At 38.0% G+C, this 27,038-nt stretch overlaps 1 protein-coding gene across 1 annotated transcript in view; it reads left to right on the top strand.

Moving 5' to 3' along the window:
• Positions 1–3,860: 3,860 nt before the first annotated feature.
• The window catches only part of LOC114482050 (cytohesin-3), a 33,447-nt gene continuing 10,269 nt past the window's right edge, over positions 3,861–27,038 (top strand). Inside the window, exons 1-7 of the mRNA XM_028477249.1 lie at positions 3,861–4,155; positions 18,561–18,643; positions 18,939–19,003; positions 20,019–20,085; positions 20,295–20,413; positions 23,306–23,386; positions 23,487–23,599. Of these exons, the coding sequence (XP_028333050.1) occupies positions 4,137–4,155; positions 18,561–18,643; positions 18,939–19,003; positions 20,019–20,085; positions 20,295–20,413; positions 23,306–23,386; positions 23,487–23,599 (547 nt within the window). The 5' untranslated portion in view covers positions 3,861–4,136. The remainder of the gene's footprint in view (positions 4,156–18,560; positions 18,644–18,938; positions 19,004–20,018; positions 20,086–20,294; positions 20,414–23,305; positions 23,387–23,486; positions 23,600–27,038) is intronic.

Genomic DNA, 27,038 nt, shown 5'->3' with positions numbered 1-27,038 from the left:
ATTTCCTGGTTAAGGGCAACATAAGTTCAAGGATTAACAGTTTGGATCTCCAAAAAGGATGTCACAGTGATGTTGCTGTAAGCAGATTTCATTCACATTGCTTTGAGTTAGACATAGAAACAACATTGGTGGAGTGTGAGCATTTTTTATGTGTGTGGGTGTGTGGGTGCTAGAGTAAATACACTTATTTGCAGTGTTGGTAGTATACTGTAGTTATTTTTGCAGTATATTACAGTAATATAGTCCTTTTTGAAGTAACTCAGTAGTCATTACAAAAGTGAAAAATGGTAATATATTTCTAGTTACAATTTAAGTAACTCAAGTTACATGCATATTTAATCTAAGTGCATATTTGCTTTGTTTTTTCACTGTTTGCAATTATTTGAGGGAAAAAAGATGATCATTATAGTTAAATATAACTTATGGGGAACAAAAAATAGCTTTCTGCTCCTGAAACAGAAGAAGTATTTGAAACAAAACTTAGATCGATGTTGTTTGAACACTATCAGTGTGATATAATTAGTGTTCTGGACCAAAACTAACTCAAATTCAGTTAAATTTTAAAAAACAGTAATATTGTAATACAAATATATTACATTTTTATCCCAGTAACTAGTAATATAGATATATTAGAAGTTTAGAGTAACCTACCCAACACTGCTTATTTTCCCAGCAGCATTTTACAACATTTTACAGAACTTACTGTATCTGAGTCCATGAGTCTCTGTCAGGTCTGTTTCCAGCTTGTTTGCCAAAAACATGGACAATACATGTACTGTTCACCTGATACACAGACTACAGTCATCACAAAGACACTCATTAGGATTAAACATCTTAACTTCTTGTAGAACTCTATCACAACTCTGCTTGAACTCCCCTTTGGGGCCCCATAGTGATTCATGGTGTACATAAATGGTGAAATAAATAAATAAATACATTCCTTTCATATAGGACTCCTTGCATCGGCTGCAAAAACACAGGTGATAAATTAACTTGGGTCTATCATCACACACTATTTTTTTTACCTGCTGAAAACATATTGTAAAGCATGCTAATATCATTTTACTATACAGCAACAGAGACAGACTGACATTGATCCAGTGAAAGCATCTACATAAATGCACAGTTCCAGAAGTAACACAACCAAAGAAACATTACGGTAAGCAGTAAGCACACACAATTAAAAACATATCTTTAAAAAAAATAAGGTGAGTGATTCTAACTGCGTTCAGTATACAGTCTTTAATTGGTCTAGAATATTTGGCTTTACATTTCACTTAATAACAGATGTTTTGTATTTATTGATTTTTTTTAAGATGTAGGCTTGCATCAATAGAGAGCTTGAGGATGAGGATGATTTATCTGCCAAATGGAAACGCAATGTTTGATGGGCTCATGCCTCAAAGAAGAAAAAAAAACATACATATTGTGGTGAGGTCAAGTATGATCTACTGAGGCTGAGTTCATATAGAAATTACTCATGAGAAGCCATGGGAAGAAAAAGCTGTTTAATATGATTATATCCATTTGTCACTTAAAATGATTTTGTTTCAGATTTTAAAAAGTTTAATGTAAACTAAGATTGCATGTGGAAAATGACCCTAATGTTCTTTTGCTTCCTCTGTAGCTGGAAATCAACCCTCTTCCTGTACTGGTCTGTGTTCAACAAAAGATAGTTCCCGAAACATACCAACACTTCCCTTGGCATATATACAGTAACCCATGAAGTTTTAGAAAAGCTGCAACTTTAATGTTAGTCTGATTGATTTGTTTCTGATCAACAGCTTCTGATCCTGTCAGGGCCTGAGGGTGCTGGAGCGTTTTACATTTTACTTAGACAACAAAGCAGTTTACACCCTAAAGAAATACATATAAACTAACAACCACAGGCATGTTGTAAAGTACGGAAGAGTATTAGGGCCACAAAAGAAGAAAAAAAAATTCTGAGGCTGAAAAAAAAAACCTTCTGCTTCAGAAAAAAAGTTGAAAATCAAAAGTCGAAAATCAAAAGTGGAGATTTTTTTTCCGCGGAATTAAAAAAAAGTGCATGAGTTTTTTTATTTTATTTTATTTTTTTTTACTTCCAATATTTTTTTTCCTTCAATCTCAAAAAATCTGGACATTGGTTTTTGACTCTTTTTTTTAATTTTTTTAAATTTTTTTTTACCTCGGAAAAAAAATTTAAACTTTGATTTTTGAATTTTTTTCAGAAGTGCATGAGGTTGTGTTTTTTTTTCTTTTTTTTTTTTTCTATTGTGGCTCTAATACTCTTCTGTAATAAAGGCTTTTGTGAACCTAGCACTTTTGTTTTGGTCTACTTGACAAATCTAATGTCTAACACACACAGGCTCAGTAGGCCTGTAAAATTAAATAAGATCGGCAATATCACACTCATTTTCAAATTCTGTGCAAAAAACAAAAACAAAAAAAAAAAACATATTTTTTTTTATTAGTAACAATCATGCTCCTCATGACATTGCTTTACTGCTTTGTTCTATTGTGTCCCTGGAGTAGCCCCTCCACCCTTCCTGTACTAATCTCTTGAACTGAACCTTGTAACGGGTCCAGTCTAATGACGGGATCTGATGCTGATGATGTTCACTATTCTTTGTGAGTCATGATCTCACATGGGCAGGGACAGGAAGGAGGCTGACGGAGTTCCTTCAAAGGTGACATCATGACTGGGTGGATCAATGATGTCACAATGACAAAAAATAGGAACTGATGGAGAATTTATATGGGAAAGAATCATTTGTGATTAAAAACAAAAATATTGTTATTTTAAATTTTAAATAATAATAATAACTAAATAAATAATTTTTCAGCACGTCTAGGCTAAGGTGACGGTAAACTAATGCTTCTTTAATTGAGTTAGCTGATGGAAATATTAGGGGTGTAAATGACCAGTTTCATGACGATATGATATCAATTTTAATATGTTATTACTGTATATACCCATTTATCACAATCAGCAACGTTTCACCTGAAGCTGGAAAAAATGCCAAGCTATTTTGTTGTTTTGACATATGCATTGCTGAAACGTTCCAGACATTTCAATAAAAATCATTCTTTTGAATAGAAAAAGGTGATGACGATGTTGATCGATGCTTGGAGTTTCAATCGATTTGATTGGATAGTGCCTTAACCAATTGATGCATCAATCGAGATTAATAAATCTTTACACGCCTAGGAAATATATAATCTTTTTTTTTTTTTTTTTTTTTTTTTTTTGGTTAGAAATTACTTGTGAAAGGCTGTGTCTGGAAAAGGAAAATGAAGAGTGGTACAGTATATGATCGTGCAAAAAGAAAGCCAACTCTATATTAAAGAATACTGAAATAAATACCATATAAGTTCAAATGCATATAAATCTAGAGGTCCAAAAATTTTACTTATATATATATATATATATATATATATATATATATATATATATAGTGAGTTAGAAATATTGTCTGAGGCCTCTGTGAGTTGCTGTCTGCTTGTTTAGGATATTTCCTAAAATATTATTATTCATCATAAAACATAATCATGTCGTCCTTGAATGAGATTTCAGCTCTTTTTAAAAGTTCCATAAATCTAAATGACATACAAATCATGCATAAAGCCTTATAACGAGCTTTTCTTACAAAGAGCTTCTTAAATTGCTGCGCTGTATAAGGTGAGAAATAAAACCTGCAGGACTGCAGCCCTCAAGGACCAGGTTTACACAACAACCGTCACCAAAGCAACGGATGAAGGCTTCATTATAAAATGAGTAGTGTGTGTGTGTGTGTGTGTGTGTGTGTAGGTGTGTGGGTGGGATTTATATTTTAGAAGGCGTGGCTTCGTGGCGTCACATCGGTCGCAGTGTAGCTGATGTGAATCCAGACAGATCAGAGGATGGATGAGAAGCAGGAACATCATCACACCTCTGAATCATCACATTCATCATCATCATCACCACCACCATCATCATCATCATCCCTTCTATAGCTCATCCCAGGGCTGCTTCGATCCCGATCTTTTTTTTTCTCCTCTCTCAATCCGCGTGCACCTCATCCATCTGTGAGCGCGCACCAGCCGGCGTCGCCTATGTGTGATCGTGGGAGAGGAAAAGCGCGTTAAGGCACAACAGCACAACAATCATCATCATCATGGATGAAGACAACCACGGTGAGACCCCGCTTTGGAGCTTTATTTGACGCTATCTGCGTGCACGGGATGTGCGTGCGCGTCTCGGGTGCACAACAACACATGAGGCAGTCCCCGTGGGTTTTACTGACATGCACAGGAAAGAATAAAAAAAAAAAAAAACAAGCATTTACAAGCTGTCACTGCAAATCCAAAGGGTTTCTCCTAAAAAGAGTGAATATAAGTCACACATGATCAAACTACAGCTAGAGAACACATGCATTTCTTTTCCATCTGCTTGTCTCTATGTCACATTAAGCCGTTTGAAGTCTTCAGACTGGGGGACAGTGATAAGGCATTGGACTGGTAGCTTTCTGTAGGCGGTAGAGCATGGTGGTAAACATAAGGCCTGTGGACCAAATCAGGACCACTGTAAGGGTTCAGTAAGGTCCACTACATGCAGTGCCAGTCAGTCATGAGTTTGTTTGTTTTATTTAGATCCCCATTGTACTGCAAACGTAGTAGCTGTTCTAAAGAAAAATTAGTGACCTGTGTGAGTCAATTACATTTTTCAATTACAATTATGTCTTCAATTATCCATGTTCACTTACAACTCAATTACAATTGAAAGTGTCTATTTGTACGGTTGCCGTACGGACAACCCCCGTGCTATTGGTATGTTTACCGAAGTACACGTACGTACATACGTACGTACGTAGCGTCATAGGGTTAGGTTAGGTTATAACCCAATATTGCAACAATTTTTAGGATTGGGGTTAGAGTTATGTATACGGTTAGCTTTAGTCTTAGTCACATGACCTAAACTGACCAATGAGGGGCACTGCGTACAGAGAGAATGAAGGTATATTGATACGTTAAACCGTACGGATAGCCACTGCCATTACGATTACAGTGACTATCATTTTTTCCAGTTACAATTATTATTTTTCCCCTGAAAGTCAATTATAATTAGTTCTTAATTAGTCTTTAATAAATAACTCTATAAAACTTAACCTTCCCTTTGTGTTAGCTTTCTGTTAGCATCTCTTGTGTTTTTACCCATGTCATAAATCAGCTGTAAAATACACTAAAAAAAACATGATCTCTCATCCAATTAGTTTTTTCATCTCTTGGTTACTTTGTTTGGCTTCTTTCGCCATGAAAATATTGGTATTACTAGTTTTGGTGTTTGCGTTTTACACAGGTTTGTGTTTATTTAAATTGTTTATGACAGTTTTTATAGAATTCCCATGCCAACCACAATGACAAAGTCAATTATCGGAACTCAATTACAATTAAATTCTGATTACAACAGCATCATTTTTTCCCCCCAATAACAATAACCATTATAATTATGTCATAATTGTAATTAATTATCAATAATGTGAATACAATTATAATTGACACCAACCCTGGTGTAAGTAGCCTACTTCCAGCCTGCGGCCAAAACTAAATGAGTGTAACCTGCACACTACAGCTGCATGCGTGCAGACCCTCGGCCGCTGCTCCCACCATCTGTTATCATTTACAGTGATAGTGTAGACGCACACAGAAGCAGATAATCCAAACCGTAATGTGGCCTGAAAGCCTCAAAGTCCTTGTGGTGCAAACAAATGGTCCCAGTCTGATAAGAGTTGGTCGGTTCGAGCTTAACAGACAACAGAAGCGTCCTCGTTGCAACTCAGACTTGTTTAATCTCGTCCCTGTGAGTTGTGATGGATGAACCCGAACCCTGTGCAATGAATAAGTGCGGGACGATATCGTGCGACAACAGATCGCGCCACAAGATATATCGTCAGAAGGTCGAAGTTGTGTTTCAGTATTTTTGAAGGATTGGGATGAAGCATCTGATACATCTGTCCCATGTGAGGAGACAAAGTCAATGTCCAGGTGTCTCATGTAGTCAGGCTAATATTGTGGGAAAACAGCATGTTCATATCTTAAATCTGGGCTGTGTAGACTGTTGTAGTTTCCAAATAGGAATTTTTTTTTTTTTTTTTTTTTTTGGAAGAACGTCATGATTTGGTTTGAATTTTAGCCTGGCATGAACCGTCTACCTCCGTTCTTTTTGCAGAGTAGCATTTTCTGCACTTTAAATAGGCAAAACTGGCCTTTCGTATGTCACTGTTTATTTCATGTTTCATATTTAAAAAGGTCATACACAGAGTAAATGTAAGTATGCCCAGAGTTTGTCAAATAAAAACATTTCTTCAACTTTTTTCATCTCTGATACGATACTGATATTGCAGCCTTGGGTATTGGCCGATACCGATATCAATCCGATGCGATATCAGCACAAATCATACATGCTTTTATTATTTTGTAATGTGGAATGTTAGAAAAGGCTTGATCAAGTGATGTTACTCAAACAGAGAATAATAGTCAACAATTCAAGTTCACTTTGGAATTTTTTTACTGTCAGTATATGGTGGGAACAACTGAGGGCGGGGACAAAAACAATAAAAACTTATCGCCGCGCTTATATCGGAGATTTTAGATGCAGTCCGATAAAATCCGATATTCGTCTTCTGGCTGATATCGGACCGATATCTCATTTCAATATCGGATTGGGACACCCCTATCGAATATCATTGTTATTGTGACCCCGGTATTGTATGTCGTCCCAGCCCTAGCAATGAACTTGACATCAGGAAACAGGTTGCTGTACTTGTTGCTGGGTTTGTAATAATTGAGATAAAGATGTACTGTACCTCCACCAGCATGTCTGAGTTCATCCTTGAAGACGATATTTAACATACCATTTTGTATTGGGATTAATGTTTAACTCCCTTTTTCTGCGGTTAAGACATGAAATCCATCCTTCTGGTCTGTGTTAATTATTTCTCGTCTCTTTGCTTATATTGATTTATTCCAGTATGGTACAGATATTTATCTGAAACACAGCTTTTTGCTCCTAGGATGGTGCTTTCTAAGAAATCAGCCACTGAGTCATGTGACAGGAAATTTGTAGAGCTCCGAAGCCGGCTGGCTGAGATTAAGCTGGAAGGAGAGGCCGTGTGCTTCTGACGATAACGTACAGCTATAGCTCTGTGTGCATGGTGTGAAGTATTGAAATAACTTACCCTAAATGTTCAAGCAATTAGCAGCTCTCCTTTGCCTCCTCGCTGCCTCTCACTGACTTGCACGCATCACTTAACATTGTTCACATGCACTCTTTGATACGCCACACATGCATATCTGCCTGTGACTTACAGTTACAGCTAAAAGTCAAAGGTACGCATTCATAAAAGCAGTGAAGAGTGTAAAAACTGAGAGATAGGAATAATGATGTGTAATATAGTAGTTTAATTTTGGTATAATCATCATATTTATACAATAATTAAAGAAAATAAAACATAGAATCCCAAATAGGGATCGACCGATGTGGGTTTTTTAGGGCCGTTGACGATACTGATTTTTTTCCCATCAGCCTTAGCCGATGACCGATACGGACTGTCGATTTTCTTGGGCCGATATTTGGAGCCGATACTACTTTTGCTCCCTCAATTTACATCATAAAAATTACACAATTATGACAATAATACGAGTCTCAATTTTTTTTTAAAAAAAGGAACAATTATTGAAATTAACAAAGGTGAGGTAGAACGACAACAAGTAAAAAATATTTAACAAATATTAAATATTGCGAATCGGCATTAATAAAAATAATTTTAAAAAAATCAATTTCATCGATTTATCGAATTTGTAGATAAAAACGATTTTTATTTAGCAAATTCGAGTTAAAAAAAAATAAAATGTTTCAAACCTGGTTAAAGCTTGAAATTGTTGAATGACAGAGGCACAGTTACTTTTTATTTTGAGATTGTTCTATGCATTTTAGCTCTTGAGGACAATCACAGCAATAAAGTTGCACTTTTGACAATACATCTGATGTCTGCAGACATTTTTAAGTGTGTTGAAAGAAAGAAAATCGAAAATTGGAGATTTTTTTTTTTTTTTAGGCAAAATCACCCAGCCCTAATAATAATACAAATCGGCCGATGCCGATACACGTAAAAACTGCTAAATAATATTGGTCGGCCAATGTATCGGTCTATTACTAATCCCAAAGTTTCATCATGTTACTTTCCAGCTGAGTCCTAAAACATTGCACTTCATGGGAATAGATTCACGTCACACACAATAGACAAACTTATTTAAGCCAAAGGCAACTTTCAGCCCAGCAGCTGTAAATCTGTCCAGTTGTAACTTGTAAGCTGTGCTTTGTTGCTCCATGGTGCTGTTTTGCATGCCAATAAATGTGCACAGTATCCCTGTAAGCCTTCATTAGAGACCACTCGCCCTACCGCGTGTACAGAATGCATACAAAACATACAGTGGAGGCAACATTTCAACTTTCTTCTGTTGGGAGGATTTCTGTGATCCAACAGCTGCCTTCATATTTTATAGGATTAACAAGTATGCAAACAGAACAGAAGCAGATAATGCTCTCACTAGCCAGCATTCATCAAACACAGAGTAAATCTGTGTATAGGAAGAATTAGGGTAACATCTTCAATAAAAAATGTACAGATTAGATCATATATATGACTTCTCCTGATTATTGTTAACATTCAAGACTGTTGCTTTTATACATATCTATAATATTATTATTTTTTTACCTTTTTGTATGGATATATAAAACCCTGGTGGAACTACAGCTTTGTAAAAAAGATGGCCAGGAATAAAGGAAACATGTCTGTCATATCATTTAATGGGAATATACTGTACGTTATTGATGACACTACTGTATTCATAATACAAAAGACACAATTGCCATTTATAGGATGATTTCACTACATTTTATGATATTATCAAGTGTTAATGTTTAATCTTTATTAACTACTGCTAGTTAGTCTTGTGAAAATGATTATTAAGTCAAACTTAGCGTATCATTGCATTTGTTTTGTTTAAAAAGCCAACGTCTATTTTCTACACGTGCCTTAAAATTTGTCATTAGAAAACCTCAAAGTCAAAGTTGTTTCTCTTTATCTATACACAGAATATTTGTGTTATGTATTTCATTAGGGAAACAAACATAAATAGGGTTGTATAATACTGCTATTTTCCAAAACGGGTACTTTTTTAAAACTCGATGTGGGTAATTTTGTACTGCAGTCGGAGTTAGAATTGTCATTCTCACTGACGTTAAATTATTTACACGCAGACGACTTTGCTCTTTCACAATCAAAGTGCCTCATTGGTAAATCAAATCTAATTGGTTAAAGCTACAATTCTGTCAGTGGTATCGAAACACAACACCTCAGCATCATGTGCATTATCCGATACCATCATTGGTGCAATTCCTAAATATAGAATAATGAATTTTAAAGTACCGTAAAAAGTGCTTCTTTGTCAAACATTTTGTACAAATGAGTGAAGAAAAATACCAAAAACAATCATAGAAAATATGCATATATCACAAGTCTGCTTTTTAAAAACCTATTATGTGATATTCCATAACCTTTTTTTTTTTTTTTTTAAAGAAATGCTTATAATTGTATTTGTTTCCACTTAAATGTGCCTGTTAGCCACTCTTTTGCCTGCTTTAGCGATGTGAGAAGTTGCACATACAGATCATAAAGTGTATGATATTTAACGTTATCGTGCAGATCCAGAGCTCATTCAACCAGTGCGTTTCTGAGTTCACCCACGTATCCTCTGTGCATTGTCTGCTTGGCTCAGCTGTTTCACTGCAGTCACTGCTAAATGTTTACTGCTCGCGCTAATCAGAGTTGGCGCTTCTCTGCCCAGTTTCTCGCCACAGAGCAGACAAGGCGCAGGGCTGAACATGGGTGAAATCAGAAACAGACTCAAAGTGTTCTTTATTACTCATGTGTCTATTTTCAGCATCATTGAGGAGTGGAAAGAACACGGGAGCGAAAGCTGACAGGAAAGCATTTACTGAATGCTTGGATTGACGCCGTAGACTTTAGATCATGGCTTTTCTCATGTACAGAAGCTTCGTTAGGTTTCACTCATTAATGAATATGAATGAATAAACGTCTGTTTAAGTAAATGGAGTCATTTCCCTTTTTTAAAAAAACGATATTTTTCAAGTCCTGCTTTTTGCCACCAAGAAAGTCTTCCTATAGGTTGGTTTCTTGTTGAATGATGCAGCATTATTTTCTCTATCTAGTCTAGGGTAGAGATGTCCCGATACAACTTTTTCATTTCTGATATGATACCGATATTGCCGATATCAATATCGGATCCGGACACCCCTAGTCTTGGGAAACGTGACGTAAAAATGTATTCTTTTAATAGTTGGCAGTCTTAAGCAAAAGCTAATTTAATCCTCAGCATGTGTGTTTGCTTGGCATGAGGCTCGGAGTTCTGACTGAGAGTGGTGCGTGAGATGGGAATGTTGGTGTGATTGGGACGGTGGTCTTTGTTGTGGCTGCAGGGTTTGTGGGTGGGAAGACGTCAGACAGTCATTCGTGGGGAGCAGTGACTGCTCTTGTTTGTCTTTCTTCGCATTCGAGATTCTGTCTGGTTTCATGTGAGTAGTCGGGGTGAAGAAGTGCTAGCAACACTAGGAGTCCAATCTCATTTTGGTTCTTCTTGTTGAAGTCGAAATAAGATTGTTATATGATAACCGTCCTACCACTGTGCTATACCATACGCACATTTCATCCATGATGTGATAAAGGGTTTTTTACACACTGTAGCTTTAACATTAGGAACTGTTGGTTTCTTTCTTTGTTCCGTACATCCCACAGATGTATAATTGGAGAGAGGGACGTTGGAGGCTAAATCAACAAACCAAACAGTTTCTGACCCATGTTTCCTTTGAAATATCCTGCTAAAAGAACTCTCTTCCATCTGGATAACCCGATTCAATCAAATATTTACAACTCTGCTACAAATCTGGTATATGTCAAAGTGACATTCACATCAATAGCAGAACCCAAGGTTTCCCAGCAGGAAATGACACTTTCACACAGTGTTTTTCCCCATAATGCACTTTGGTGTGTATTGGTGCTTGATGTGTTCCCAGATGACCCGTCCCATCCACAAGATGCAACAGAAAACATGATTCATTCTTCTTCTGCCCCATAGTGGAGATCTAAATACTTATTGTTGATGTTTGGACTGCGAGCAAAAGTCAACAAGAGCATCTTGACTCATTTATGGCTCAGCAGCCTTGTTTGCTCTTTGAGTTTTTGTTTCATACCCACAGTTCCTGTTCAGGGTCATGGAGTCTCATCAAGAACATGAAACAAGTCAATCACAGGCTTAACTCTCGGACAGACACATATTCACTGCTAGAAACTATTGGAAACTCCATAGAACCAAACATGCATGGTGAGTAAACCCAGAGAGAACATGCAAACGACACATTGCGCATCGTATCAAGATCAAGGGAAGTGGGGTTTGAACTTACAATCTGTGTGCTCTAAGGCAGGGACGATTAACTGAGCTGCTTTCATTGGTTCATTTTCCAGCCTCATATATCCCACCCACTAACACTAACAGGTGCCATAATAAAAATAAAAGGCTATTCACTTTAATTGCCATTGGCCATAAACTTAATGGGCATCCATATACATTAAAATGCTGTTCAAAACCAACAACATTATAACTGTGTGGGGAAAAAGGCCATTGTAGATATAAAAGTCTTGCTTTGGAGCTTTCTTAAAATAAAGCACACACAACAGTATAAGTACTGAATAACTGGAGAAGTAGACCGTTTAATAGCCTTAAATTGTACTGTATTTTATTAGACTTAGTGACATGCATTTTAGAGAAATGTATTTCCAGCATTGGACAACAGGAAGTAATTAATACACCCAATGGATACTCTGGGAGAAGATACAAACTCTTCTCGGTAAAGTCAAGACAGTCAACGTTTAAGTGTCAGAATCTCTTAACACTCAATAAATTAAGTTCACCTTGCTGCAGAAACCGTTTTCCCGTTGCTGTAAAAATCATTGAGCTTGTTATTACTAACCAGACTTCCAAATGACCTCCAGGACTGAGACCGATGTCTGCAGTGGGCGTGGCTAATGTGTCCGTCACACACGTCTTTGCCTCAAACGCCAAAATGTGCTGAAATGTTCCTTAGCAATGCTGATCCAGTACGTCGATTGTGTTGCTTAAAGGCTTAAGGAGGGATTTAGAAAGAACAGAATTTCATTTTGTTGAAAGATTGTGGGTTTTGTGGCGACACGTCTCCAGATTACACATGCAGTTAGTGTAACAAGATAAATGCAAGAAGAAGAAGAAGAAAAACAAAAAGCAAATGATTTGTGAGAGTCATGGTTTGTAACAAATGGATGCATGTGAGTATTTAAAAGAAGCGACTGCATATGGAGCTGATTAGGAGACGGTGGAGGCTTCCCCACATGTTCCCATCTCCATGGCAGTGTGTGGTTACGTCTCCAGGGTGTGTGTGTGTGTGTGTGTGTGTGTTTGTGTCAGGGACAGACAGGACATTTTAAAAAGGAGAAACACTTTTGTGGAATTACTGCTTGGAGCTCTTAAAGTGCGAGACAGAGGACAGATGGGAGACAAAAGGGGCGGCAATTTAAATGAGTCTGAGTTCATGGAGGAACATGTAGATGCAGTGTGCGTTGGAGTAATCCACACGAATCCTCTGAGCAGGGAGAATGGGGAGAAACAGATGCTGGCTACATAAATGAGGCGAGGGTGGAGGTAGCAGCTCTGCTCCACTCACAAGTTTTTCTTGGCTTCTGGCTGAGTAGCGATCCAAAACACACGGCCTGTTCTCACCTTCACTATAAAACACATGTGCTCTTTGTCAACCATTACAAACCATGGCTTGTCAGATACTCAGCCCTTATATACAGTAAGTAGAACAGTTTAAACCTGTATGACACAATAATAAAAGATATGTTTTAATGACTCATAAAACACATTTAAACAAATTATGTTTTTTTTAAATAAAGCATTTGATTTAATTTATGTTTTTAGAGTACCATAATATATATTTGACAGTATAAATGTCCATTTTTTTGTCTTAAATTTGCTTAAAATGTTTAAAACTTCTTGTACAGTATGTCTGTGGTGCACTTTAAGGACAAACAAAGTAGTTTAACTTAAAATATTTAAAAGCTGAATGAAATATTGAGCAAGGCAAGCTAAAATATTAAAATTGCTTGCATGTATATTTAAGCTATTGAAGGAAAATGCTTTGGTTGAGCAAAGTGAAGCTTAGGACAAGGGTGTTTGAACTACAAAGTCTTTCTTCATTGTACCGCCAACTTTAATAAAGCATCCAGTACTTAAGTAGATACTCTTGCTCGGTGTTCCCGAATCCCTGGCATTTGATGCCAGGCTTCAAAGAAAAAATTTAGTTTAAAAAAACAAAACAAAGGAAATGCATTTTATCATCAGTTTTTTCATCACTGTTCTTGGAATTTTATTTTGAAAACCTTGCCCCGATCTGCGTGTGTGCTGATCACCCGCGCACCTTGACGTGATGTCTATTCCCCCAAATTTGCAAGCCTGATTAGGAAAACTTTAAAATTAATTACTATCCAAATTGATTTTGCCTCTAAATCATTGGTATAACAAATGTGTGACAAGTGGGGGAGTGAATAACTTTTTACATAATACCTGTAAGCCTGGTGAGATATATATAGGCAAGTAAACATTTTATCCCATTAATGCTCTTATGTGTGGATTTTAGTCTAAAGTATTCAGTGTTGACTGTTGAACAAAAGGATTCAGGGTCATGTAGTCGTTTGTTGTTCTGGCTAATTGATGCACACTGGCAGTTAAGAACGATCTTTATCATCTAATATAATAGCATAACGTCTTTATCGCAACATGATAAATTGGACAATTCTAGCTCTCAGAGCTTTCCGTCTGAAGAAAAATGTTTTGCAAATTATGTCCTGAGAGTAGAAAAAAATATATGAAATATTAGCCTTCTGGTTTAGATATGCATCAGAATAACTATTTCTTTTTTTTTTTTTTACAACCAGAGCAAATAGAGATGTTTCCCAGGAAAATCCATCAACATATTCTCATGTTGTTGTTCCCCGTCTTCAAATCATTGTGTTATTTACATCTTCAGTGCAACCACAAGCTATATTCCTCCACAATAAATCACCCGTACCTTTACTGTCCCTCAGCCTCTGAACATGGAGCCAGAAAACAGAAGCCCAGTGTCTCCACTAACCCTCTGCTGACACACGTATTCAGTCTAAGCCATAGTGGAAGGCAACGTTTTGTCTTACATTTCTGTCTTTGCAAAAGTTTACGAGGTGCCTTTTCAGTTGCAACACAAAGAGACCCCATTGAGCAACCAGTACCACATGGTTGGCTTTAGGATTGATTTTATATTAAAGAAATAACTCATATCTGCAGCAGTGGTTTGTATTATGGGTTAACAACTATAGATTAGCTATTAGAGTATATGTTAAGGAGAGATGCCAGTTAAAGTGATAACACATCTGTTTTTAGAACAACATGGTGGAAAGGTCGGGTCATATACTGTATTGCATATATTCCAGTTTCTCATGACGGTTCCTTTAAAGCAAGAATTATGACCTGTGTAAATTCAGTGTTGAGCCTGGAAACGTCCCCTCCCTATCCTGCTCTGCTGCCAGGGGAAACAACATCCATCTGAACCATCTGAACCATTCACCGTCCAATCAAATCATCAGACGCTGGTTACTTTGGCTGTCAGCATCTGGCCATGAAAGCTCCCCCCTTAGATCCTGCTGGCAGTGTTCATCCTCTCAAATATTGACATAGGGCTTGATGCTGAGCAGATGTGTGATATAAGGCGGACAACATGTGCGGGACCACCTCCTATGCAACCAAATGCTCACACGAATGGGCTCACAGCAGGAGGTGCCCTTCCAAAAACTGCAGATTAACTCGTGCAATCAGCACAAGGCCATTGAGCCCCAGATTCTGACCGTGACCTCAGCGGTAGCAGAAATACTGGAAGCCATAGCAGATCCCCAAATCTCTACTTCTCATGCAAAAGCAACGACTGCTACTGAATTATGAAGAACTAAAAGCTACAGTGCAGCGTAATGATGCATGCGTAATTCATGTAATGGGCGTTGTAAATAGATTTGAATTGAACTTATATGACAAAGTCATTATGCATTCAGTAAAGTGGAAGTAGGAGGAAAAAAACATTTGATCATTATCAGTGACACATGTTTGAGTCATCTATAAGAACAGATAAGGTTTGTGTTAGGGCTGAGCAAAAAAAATAGATTTAATCGATTTATCAAATTTGTAGATAAAAATGATTTTTACTTTGCAAAACTCGAGTTTAAAAAAAAAAATGGTTATTTATTTTATTTATTTTTTTAATTTTCCCACCACAGTTTTTTTGGACTTTTTTGCATTTGGTCCTTGTGGGTTACCATAGTGCGTTGTGAGCCCGCCCCCTCTTTGTTTACATTTGTTTACCCTTTGAGTAGGCTATGTGTGTGCCACAGGCATGTTTAACGTTTTATTCGTACCATGCTGATACACCCCCCCCCCCCAAGAAAAATAAAAATAAAAATCATTCTGACCCTCAACCGCTTATCTCAAGAAACACCCCTCAGGACTTCTTCAAATTTAGCAAGCGTTCCCAAAAATCAATCCATTTGCTACTTTGCACTCGTCTATGGATGTAAAGGTGAACTATGCACCACCAACACAGCATAGTTCACTACTAACCTGATGCCTTTATTATTTTCACACAAAAAACAAACAAAAAAAAAAAAACATTTTTCTTTACAATTGAGATGAAGTGAAACAGGTCATTGTTGCCTGTTATAGAGATTCTGGCCATTGTGTATCAAACGTGGGTTTGGTTTTACAGTCTTCACTGCTTCTTTGCAAGGTGCACTGCAGGCTTTAAGGCAACATTTGGTAGAATATCACGGTGAGAAAAACACATAATCACTGGATGTGAACAAGTCTCCGTTTACTCACTCGTGCCAACAGGGAAAGGGCCAACAGCCAGAGGAGTCACTGCCTTTTCTCAATATGTGTTTTCTCATTAAACCAGGTCTAATGTCCTGGCAGTTTTACTAAATGTCTTGTACAGATCGGTGACCAAAATACATTTTCCTGATGTTTTTAATGGATTGTTGAATGAGGATAGTTTGGGAAAGCAATGTCTACATCAGTTTAAATGCCATTAAATCCTCTGGTTTCAGTGGGTGGTCAAGCAGAGTTGTTGGTTTTGGGTGTTGAATGGGACCAGTAGATTTAGCCTCCAAAGAAGATTGGAAAGGATTTGCCTTTTGAGGAATGAAACTCTGGAGCCTTTAGACTCGCTTGTAAAACTCCTTAATATTAAATCTCCAAGCTGGACTTCTTGGCGAGGTTCTATTTGATATATATATAAAAAAAAAAAAAAGAGATAAAGACTGTGGTTCATAGACTGCAGGTATTGTAGAAAAACCAACCCTCCCAAAGTCTTCTGTTTGACTCACAACGTAATCGATTGTATTAGATTAGCATTCAAGCGCGGCTGTGTTTGGTTTGAGTCAATACGAGGACAGATCTGGCCCTATGAGTCGCGCTCTGCTTGCTAAAGACGCTAAACTAATTTCCTGAGTGACTCAGTCATTATGTAATGGGTGGACCACCTTTGGAGAAGAAAGGCTTTACCACAAAACAAGAATACCCACCAGATCAGCCGTCTGGATCATAAAACGTCCTCCATTATCGAGCTCTGTGCTTGAGATCTAATAAGAAATCCAACTTGATTGATGGATCAACGCAACATGATTCCACTAATCCTGGTTGATTTTTATAAAAACAAACATCCTTTGTGTTTTATTTGATTTCTAATGACTTCAGATTTGAATCAGTCACATTGTCACAGTCATTGGACGGCTCTATTAGCTAATGCACAGCCTCAGGCTTATATATTAGATCTTACATTGCTGACCTCTGGGCAAATTAGTCAGGAAACATTGACAATCACGTTATCAGGGCTAGGGTTGTATAGCCTGTAAGACGTGACACTTTGATGGTTTGTGTTCATAATTAGCGGTTTTAAAAACGCTGCATCTCAGATTTAAGCTTCCACCCAGGAAGAAAAAAACATTCATATGTTATTAGAAAATTATACAGGAAAATCGACATTAGGTCACTAATTTTACTTTGGAAATTTGCATGTAAATGTGTGATTTTGTCAGTGAGGTTTTATTCTGTGTCGTATTCAGAGTCTTATTTTATGCAATAATTTACATTTCCGTTTCTCTTTGTCGACCTGTATACATTAAAAATGTGTGTGTAAATTGTGATATTGTTCTAAAACATGCAGGTGAGGGTGTAATCTCTGTTATATTGCAATTTAAGCTAGATTTAGTTAAAAAAAAAAAAAGAAAAGAAATAATTAAAAAATAAAATAACAATTGCCTTTTTTGTTTCAGGAAGTGAATTACGTTTTTGCCGTAGAACCAATTTATGCAAAAGAATATTCAAGCATTAAAGAAATAACCTGTGGGAATACACAACCAAGGTGCTGCACTGCAAAAGGTTCGCCTTGCTAAATTAGGCTCTTGGATTCTGGATTCATATCTCACTCGGCTGTAATAGAAAATTAGTCCACTTTATGACTGCTTATAATGGGGCTCCTATCACAATACTTTGAGATTACATAACTAGGTCAGAAAGTACCTTTTTTGTCACTGAAAGTATCATTTTTTTATATATCAATGACTCTCTGCGACTGTAAATATGAGTTTGAAAGCTTCCTCCTAAACACAGTGACCCTGTTTAACTTTAATTGACCCAGATTCACTTTTCTGAACCTCTTTTTTGTATGTAGGCTACTGAACGCACGCACACTGATGTGTGTCATGTTCCATGTACGCTTTTCCTATTGGGAAATTCGCCTTCTCTTCCTCTGAAATGGCTTAATGAAGCAAAGTCTCACAGGCCCTCCAGTTTTAAGAAGATGTAGAAGATAGAACTTTAGTAAAAGATGGGGTAAGGTGGACGTTTGAAGAGTGAAGCAGCGATTAAACACCAAAACTACAGCAAGTCATTCTTGCCCAGAGCTGTAAAACACCCACATCTGCAGAATTAGGGTCACTGGTCATGTTAAACTGACAAGTTCTCCCTCAATGACACAAAACTTAATCTGGATTGGTTTTATAAATAGAATTTTCCCCCCTGAGCCAAATGAAAAAAGAGGGAAAGGGGTAAACACGTTCAAGTAGAATAATTAAAACCCGTCTCTCTTTCTCTGGTTAATTAAGACAAACATGCAAGCTCCTTTTCCCAGCTGAACCAGTTAAAACGGAAACACAGCCACAGTCTTTGCACTGCATTTAAAGCTTTCGTTTCCTGCAGTTAGATCCAGAACTCTCGTGTGTGTTTTTACTCATCATTGTGGAATCCTAGAGGTGTACTTGTGATGCGTTTCTATTCCTGATGTAAAGAAGTGGGCGATGGCTGTGTATTTAAATGAGCCTGACACGCTGCTGTTTTCTCGTGTGATTCAGTTCCTGAGGATCTGTCCCTGGAGGAGAGAGATGAGCTGTCAAACATCCGACGAAGGAAGAGAGAACTGCTCGATGATATTGAGGTGCGTGTCGTGAATTGTAATTACAGTGCCTACTCATTGGATGATATTAAAATATTAAAAAAAAATTAAAAATATTCAAAAACGATGTGCAAATTGTTTGTTTCATTTTGAAAAATCTACATTAGACACGGTCATCTTTTGCATGCCTCTCCAAATTTAGATTAATGCACGCAAACTGATGGGTCACACATTGCGTGAGGTTGAAACTTTTTGTCATTTAGTAGCATTAAGTGAAAAAAACAAAACATCTTCTTTATTGTTAATGAGAAAACATTATTTTGATTGTGTCTCCTAGAGGCTGAAGTTTGAAATTGCTGAAGTCATGACAGAGATCGAGCAGCTGACATGTGTCGGGGAAAGGTAAGATTACACTGCTTTTTTTTTGTGCAGTTTTGGCGGATATTTGTTTAGTTAGCTGCAGCACTTTTAGTAATGTGACCTATATTTTTATTTAAGTAAAATGAATTCATTAAATACATTTTTTTTTAAATATATAATTTGCTTGTGTTTGCTTGCTTGTGTTTATCGCAAAGTAAAATAAAGATTTTGATTCAACATTTTTATGCAGCACGTAAAACATGATTAGCCTTCTGAACGTAGCTTTTCAAAATAATTTGGTACTTTTTTAAGTTTTATAACGTATTATTGCTGTTTTATTCAAATGAAATGTTCTGTTAGTTCTGCAAAAAAAAAAAAAAAAAAAATCAAAAAATTTTACAGCTCTTTTTTGGAGAACCTCAAACTGTCTTCCACCAATGTAAACATAAGTGATGGACGAATAATGGAGCGGCCTGTTGTTTTAAAGGACACACGCTGGATCTGCATGGAGCAGATGTGACTTCATAAAGCGGTTATCAAGTGTTCACATGTCAGCCGTATCCACCTGGCTGTTTGCACACGTAAATTATTGCACCTTGTGTTAAATAGAAATGTTAACAGCACCACTTCATGTGATAAGCATTGGGGAGGAAAGGGGGGTGGGTGTTGGAGGGGGGGTGGGTGGGCGATTGGTTAGAGCAGCTGCATAAAACAAACACTGACACTCAAGTGTAGCTCGTGTTTAAACAAATCAATCAGACATGTCCCTCATATACTGGAGTGATCATTGTGTTTTTCCTTTGTCTTTTTCTACCAACAATATACACATGTGTGGTGTGCTGTGGTGTGCGCCGTGCATGTTTTGCTTATTGTTTCCAGATTAAACTAGAGCATTAATCAACATGCATAATAAGATGTAGGACACCAGAGGCAGGAAATAATCTCCAGTTCACATTTATGCAGTGAGATATTTGGATGTAATTTTTGGTGTGGTGTTTGTAGGGAAAAAAACATGTAGAAATAAATAAAAATAATATCTTTTTTTTTTTTCCCTCAGTAAAACCTCCCAGAGAAACAAACAAATAGCCATGGGCAGGAAGAAGTTCAACATGGACCCCAAAAAGGTTTTTCTAATGTCTTTTTTTCCCCTCTGATGTATAAAATGCAGATGCTTATTAAACCCCGTCAGACTTCTGTTATAAACCAGGCTTGAAATGATGAACTCTCTGAGGAACACAATCCATTATCACATGAGAACGCCTGTCATCTTCAATCATCCATCAATGATTGAGATTAACAACCGTCCTGTTTTCCTGTTCACCGTCGTCTTCAGGGAATCCAGTTCCTGCTTGAAAATGACCTCCTCCAGCAAACCCCTGAAGACATCGCCCAGTTCCTGTACAAAGGCGAGGGTCTCAACAAAACCGTCATCGGAGACTACTTGGGCGAACGGTGAGACAAAACAAGTCCTCCTTACAGAAGATTTACACCCCCTCCCCCTTCCCCAACTCCCCCTTCCCTGTGATTAAAGAAGAAAATGATGTAGAGGATTTGGTGATTAAAAAAGGGGAACATGATTAACCCCCTAGTCCGACATGAAGCTCTGAGGCTCTACGGGTGTTTTTTGACAGTACCGCCTTGTGGACTTATGGCTCGTAATGAAACGACCATCCAGTACATCTAGTACGGCTTGGACGGGGGGGGGGGTGCTGTGCTGAGATGGATTGAGCTGTATGTTGGTGAGATATAATTGTTACATTTACAATATGAGATAAAAGTAAGACACTGAATTAAAAACAAAGAAGAAACTGAACCTGAACACCAGAGGTTCAAAGTACAAAAAGAGCCGTTAATTAAAACATTCATCATTAAGTTCAGTAATTAGTGTTTCCTGGTGTCCAACGTACAACCTCAAACATACTTTACAACCACGATTACATCAGTTTGATTAAGTCACAATCTGGATGAAAAGAGTTTTTTTAACGCTTATATTAAAAAAAATGTTTTTAAAAACACAAAAAAACTGGGTAAAAGTAAGCAAAAACATGCAATGAGAATCCAGAGACAGATGGACGTAATAAAAATGACTTACGTTAAATCAAACTATTTTAAAGTAATTCATTATTTTTTTATTTTAAAAAAAAATGCTTTTTTAAAGACTAGGATAACTTCAAACTACTCAAACTAAAGGTCATTTAAAATCACTTCTTTATTTATTTAGATTTCTGGAGGTTGTCACTGTGTTTGAAATACAGAATGCTGTATTTATTTAATATAAAATTCCATTAAAAAAAAAAAAATCCATGAGTGTCTTATAATGAAGTTTAAATGTCCTTGAGTTCTTATCAAAGATGACAAAAACCAGTGACTTATTTGGCATCTAAATGGTAGAGGGATATCCAAATCCCTCCCTACATTTTTTCTAACTTGCTTTGTTCACTCACTCCACATCAAACCTAAAATTCCAAACATTTTAATCAATAAGATTAAATATGTCAGAGAACAGCTGATCAGATGTCATATTAAAGGTGCAGTCCGCTCCTTTCAGATCCCTCCCTCCCCCTCCCTCCCCACTGCTCTCTTGCCCTGCCTCCTAACTTTCCAAAGTCCCTCCCACAGAGGAGCTAGCAAGCTAACGTTAGCCTGACAGCAACATCACAGTAATATAACATGCTCTATTAAAAGCATATTACTGCAGCACTTCGGTCTCTCAATGTGCACACACCAATCTATCATCAGCAGCAGCAGCAACAACACAGTGTCACTTACAGCAGCCCACACGGAGGCTGCTGCGTGCACAGAAACAACACATGCAGCACAGAGTTCTAGTGTAACAATTACAACTCAAACATAATGTAAATCAAGCAGCAGTAATTACCTTTTCACGCAGATAAGTCACCAATTCCATCTTCTACTACTCCAGACCATACACTGTAAAAAAGATGGCACTCCAGCCCCCGGAAAGGGGCGGGGACTGTAAGCAACAGCTGTCAGACAGTCCATCAAGCACAGCCCTGGCCCTGATTGGTTGTTTTTGCTCGGTCGCGGTGAATTCTAGCAATCTGCCAAAGGCAGCAGGAGGAGCAGGGGGCGGGGCTCAATGAGTCTGTTTTTTGTAAAGCTGTCCTTACATAGTGACAGCTTTAGCAAATATGACAAAAAGTCCCTTTTAAAGGAGTTACGGACTGCACCTTTAAGTCAGATTTTTGGGTGTTTGGTCAAACAAAATATTCACCTTTTAGATTGTAAACAGCGTTTTCAAACGATCACACGACACATAAAGCAAAAGCATTTCAAAGGGTGAAGGAAAGCGGGCTTTCTGATTGGTTGAGTGCATACGTTACCCTACAATACACATGGAATAATGAGGGGATTTGATCAGACTAAGCAATGAGGCGTGTTATTGAATTCATTTCCACTGGCTCCTACATCTTATCTGGAAGCAGGTGCTGCCTGTCCATTGGTTTATATATTATATTATTATTATTATTATATAAAGTCTGACAATAGCTGAAACTCTGGCACTTTAAATGAGGCTGATGGTCACTGACACTGGGGACTCTTTACGTTGCCAACAGACTTGATTATTCGAGGATGATCAAAGAAACCACATAGCCACTAAAATCACACTAATCACAGACTGAGGGTTTACACTCAGTACTTACTACTAATTAAGCTTATGCAAGGAGCAGAAACCTATCATTACATGCTGAGCAGAAAGATGAGGGAAGCAGACGAAGAGGAAATGAAGATCGTTATAAAGAAAATCAAAGAGGAAGTATTTTATTAGCAACCACTTTTTGTGTTTTGATAAAAACAAGCTTTAGGGCTTTTTAGTGAGATACAGATTAAAGTGAATTTAATTTAGACAATGGGAACAAATCCGCTTTGGGATAAAAGTACAAGCGAATGGAAGTGTGCTGTTGATTTGGCTGATCATGACAGTAAATAGAGACTAGGAAGAAAAATAATAAATTTAAAAATGTGGATTTTTCATTTTAAATGCAACCTTATGTTTATATTTAGACAAAGAGGAAAATAAATTATCGATTATTGTCCTTGATTCATAGAGCGAAACAAAAGCTTGCCTTTAAAAAATCTGTTAACCTGGGTTTGTCTTAAGTTTTATTACCTTTTCGATTGTTATTAAACTCAAACCGAACCTGATGGGAAAAAGAAAGCACGAGAAGAATATTGAAAAATGGAATTCATCAAAAAAATGCACTCATGGACTGAATGCCACTCTTTATTGTTTTTGTTCGATGCTTCTTTGTTCAAAAGAAAACAGATAATACAATCATTAATATTTGAAAGCTAACTTTTTCTCACCTTCGTTTCCTACAGGGATGATTTCAACATCAAGGTGCTCCAGGCTTTTGTGGAGCTGCATGAGTTTGCAGATCTAAACCTTGTCCAGGCCCTACGGTCAGTTAATGTTGACCAGAAAAACACATTTAATCACTATACTGAACTATACTGAACTGTAGTAACGTTTTGTGCTCTGTCATGCCTCGCTCTGCTGTAGGCAGTTCCTGTGGAGTTTCCGTTTGCCGGGTGAAGCCCAAAAGATTGACCGCATGATGGAGGCGTTTGCGTCTCGGTACTGTCAGTGCAACCCTGGAGTTTTCCAGTCCACAGGTGAGTCTCAGCAGCACAGAGTCAAATCTAAACTCTACACACATTGATATTTATAGATGCCGTAATGGCCTGGAGGTAAAAACAGGAAACACCGCTGGCTAAAGCATAGATATAAATAAACACTAGATGACACAAGCGGGATTTGCCAGCGTAGCTCAACGCCGGCCATCTTACCTCTAACAACTGACATTCTGATGCACTCTACGATAGCTGTTGGAAGGTGAGGGATCAACTTAAACAAAAATACCCTAAAAGGCACACTGTGTAACTTTTGGCCACTAGGGGTGCTAGACCTGTAACTTTCACGTCAAGCGCCCCAAGTGGCCACAAGCACTGCAGCACTGTCGCAAAAATCCAGTCAGTCGGGCCAGCCTCCCTTGTCTTTTGATTGTGTATGCAGACAGTAGTTGACCTGAACTTCGGGATAAGGATTGGCTCTAAGGGTGGGTCGGTCGGGCTGGTGTGCAAAGCTGGGCTCGGCTCGTGCCGCAGCTTGAGGAGCAGCCGCCGCAGCCGCCGGCAAAGAGGGCTGACGCTCGGCGCTCCTTGCCGCGCCTGTGGTGTTCCCCCCTACTCCTTGGCCCCGAGTCGTCGTTGGCCCCCTTTGCCGGGGGAAGGTGGGTTGGCAGAGAGGGCCGAGTCTCGGCAGCGTCTTTTTAGTCTCTTCAGAAGCAGTTTTAAACTTTTTGCTTGCCTCTGCCATGACCAGGAGCGGAACAGGTGGAAAAATACTAGTAAAGGCCTTAGCCCAATGAGTATGTCAGAGCCTGTGGTCACGTGACTGCCATAAAGTGATACGTTCTCCAGGCATTCTCCAGGTCACATGACCTGGCCAAAGACGTTCCGTCTCTCCAAACTTACATAGTTGGTATTTCAAGAGGGAAGCCTCGCTCAGAGCACTTATACTGTCAAGCGCTGTATATTGGCCTGAGTAATCATTTAAAATAACTCATATGGGTCAACTCTTTAGGTCACAAAGTCCGCGGTGTGCCTTTAACTCGATGAAAGATTGACGGATTTACAAACGTTTTGCCTTATTACAAACCTTATTATACATAGGGATGACATAGGATGCTTGTACATGTTGAAATTGCCGCTTGCCGTTTGAAAATTTGTTGAAAATTGAGCAAGTTAGGTTTATTTAAATAGTACATGCACCATTGACATCGATGTAATGAGCGGCGCCAGCTGTCTGAGGTAAGATGGCCGCCACGTTGCTACATTTTTTTTTTGTGTGGACAGGCTTTTATTCTGAAAATCAGAGAACAAAATTTAAAAAACATTGGATTTTTTAAAAATTGTAATTCCCGACTTTTTCACATCTGATACGATATCGATATTGGAGCTTTGAATATTGACAGATACCAATATTGATCTGATGTGATGTCAGCATGGATCATACGTACCATACTTTTATTACTTATTTTTTAGAGCAAAATGTTAGAAAAGCTGTGAGAAAAACTGACCCATATTTTACTAACCAATGGTTTACATTAAATTCAACCTTAAACATAAGAATATTCTAAAATTAAATGCAAATAGAAGAACCTGGAAAATAATAACAATATCTGATATCAATATTAGATTGGGACACAGTAAATACCATTTACCATATGAACTTAAAATATTAGCATCATTGGAATAATAATCATAATTATAATATAGGTTGCATTAAATATGACTTTTAATGCATGCTGCAGATTTGAAACACTGAAATTGCACCCCCACACCCCTGCATCCACATTATTCCATCCGACACTGGTGCAATGACAAGAAGTGACGCCTAACGTTCCAAATGAAACGTTGTTGCCGGAGGGTGAAAGGATGCATGAGTGATGACCTGGATTTTAAAATGCACTATAATCATTAGGCCCCATTAGCTACTGTAAATTATGCTCAATGAGGATTAATCAGATAATTGTTCCTTTAGATTCCAGTTCACTGCTGTGCAAGACGTATGCGTAAACAAGCAGCAACAAACAAGGGCTATCTATTATTCAGAAAGCAGCATCAACCTGACTGAGTGATACATGGTCTTGCCATAAACCAAGCCTACAGCTACATCCGTCTGTGAATAATTAAAGTGGTTGGAGCGTAATCCACTGTATGTGATGTGGGCACACGTGGTCCACTGTAGGCAACGCATTCTCAACTTTACGCCACTCCTTGTAATTACTTACTGTCTGGTGCAGTAATGTTTGTTTTCGCATGCTAAGATATATGTCCTCTTACATCAATTTAAATGTATGCAAAACTAAAACGTAAGAGGAATAGCCTGTAAGAAGTGTCACCCTTGAAGAGTATATGGTCTTTTTGTCCTGTAACTGTCAGACACTTACTACCAGTTTGATTTATCTAGTGTGCTTCCTTCCTCGGTGGCCCCATCCAGTCAAAAACACAATCTGCACATTGGCAGGCGTGCAAATGTATGTGTGACGGTTGATGTCAGCGCACGTGTGCGTCTCACAGAAGACGTTTAATTCCCACAAGCATGAAAAATCGGTTTGCCTTTGATATCAGGTTTGATATGATGGCGACGCGCGGCTTGCTCCATCACTTCTACCCCTGCAGTCGTCAGTGCGCTAAAAGATCCTGTAACTGAGGAGCAGACAGACATTAGGAACCCTGGGACAACCAGGGCCAAAGTGTGTCAGTGAGAGCAAACAGACCGAAGGAAATGAATGATTCATATCCCAGCAGCCACTGGACTGTGAGTCTGAGCAGTAACACACAGCAGACAGACCCGTGAACCTGTCTTCCCCCCACGGATACTGTACGTGCACGCTCACGTGTCTCAGCATGGCTGTCACACACTTTATTCAAGATAAATCTAAATAAGAAACATTGTGTGTTTTTTTTTAACTGCTTTAGCCCCGCAAAAATGCTTCTGACCATCCTCTTTTTTAACCCTGTCTTTCAGATTTTTATGTTGTCTTTTACAAATGTTTAATTTGTATTTGTTTAAATGCATTTGTTACAATGACCAGAAAGCATAATTTTGATCAGGGGTTCTCAACTGGTCTCACCCTGGGACCCACATTATGCCACGTTCATTAAATGGTGACCCACTTTTTTTTTTTAAATTCAACCAACCAATATTTAGTTTTTTCAAAAACACACATATAATCTATTTTGAAACATAAATCTATATATTTTCCTGTGCAACATTAATGTCAAAAGAAAAGTTTCTTTCAAAACAAAAGACAAGTCCAACCTGAGAGACATGAACTCATTCACTGCCAGCCATTTTCAAAACAGCTACTCCCCTCACGGACAGCCGTTTTAGAGCATTTTGACTGATTTTTAAAGACCCACTGATCATGTTGTGCTATGACAATCTGAAATCTGACACCAGATTCTGAAAGATTAAAGTCTCTACTTTCTTCAGAAAAAAAAATGTTTCTCCGTCACACTCTCCTAGCAACCCCAGTTATAAAAC

The sequence above is a fragment of the Gouania willdenowi genome, chromosome 19 (genome assembly GCF_900634775.1).
Source record: "Gouania willdenowi chromosome 19, fGouWil2.1, whole genome shotgun sequence".
In the NCBI taxonomy this organism is placed as follows: Eukaryota; Metazoa; Chordata; class Actinopteri; order Blenniiformes; family Gobiesocidae; genus Gouania; species Gouania willdenowi.
Note: the sequence above shows the minus strand (reverse complement) of the source record. Positions and strands in the feature narration are given on the sequence as shown.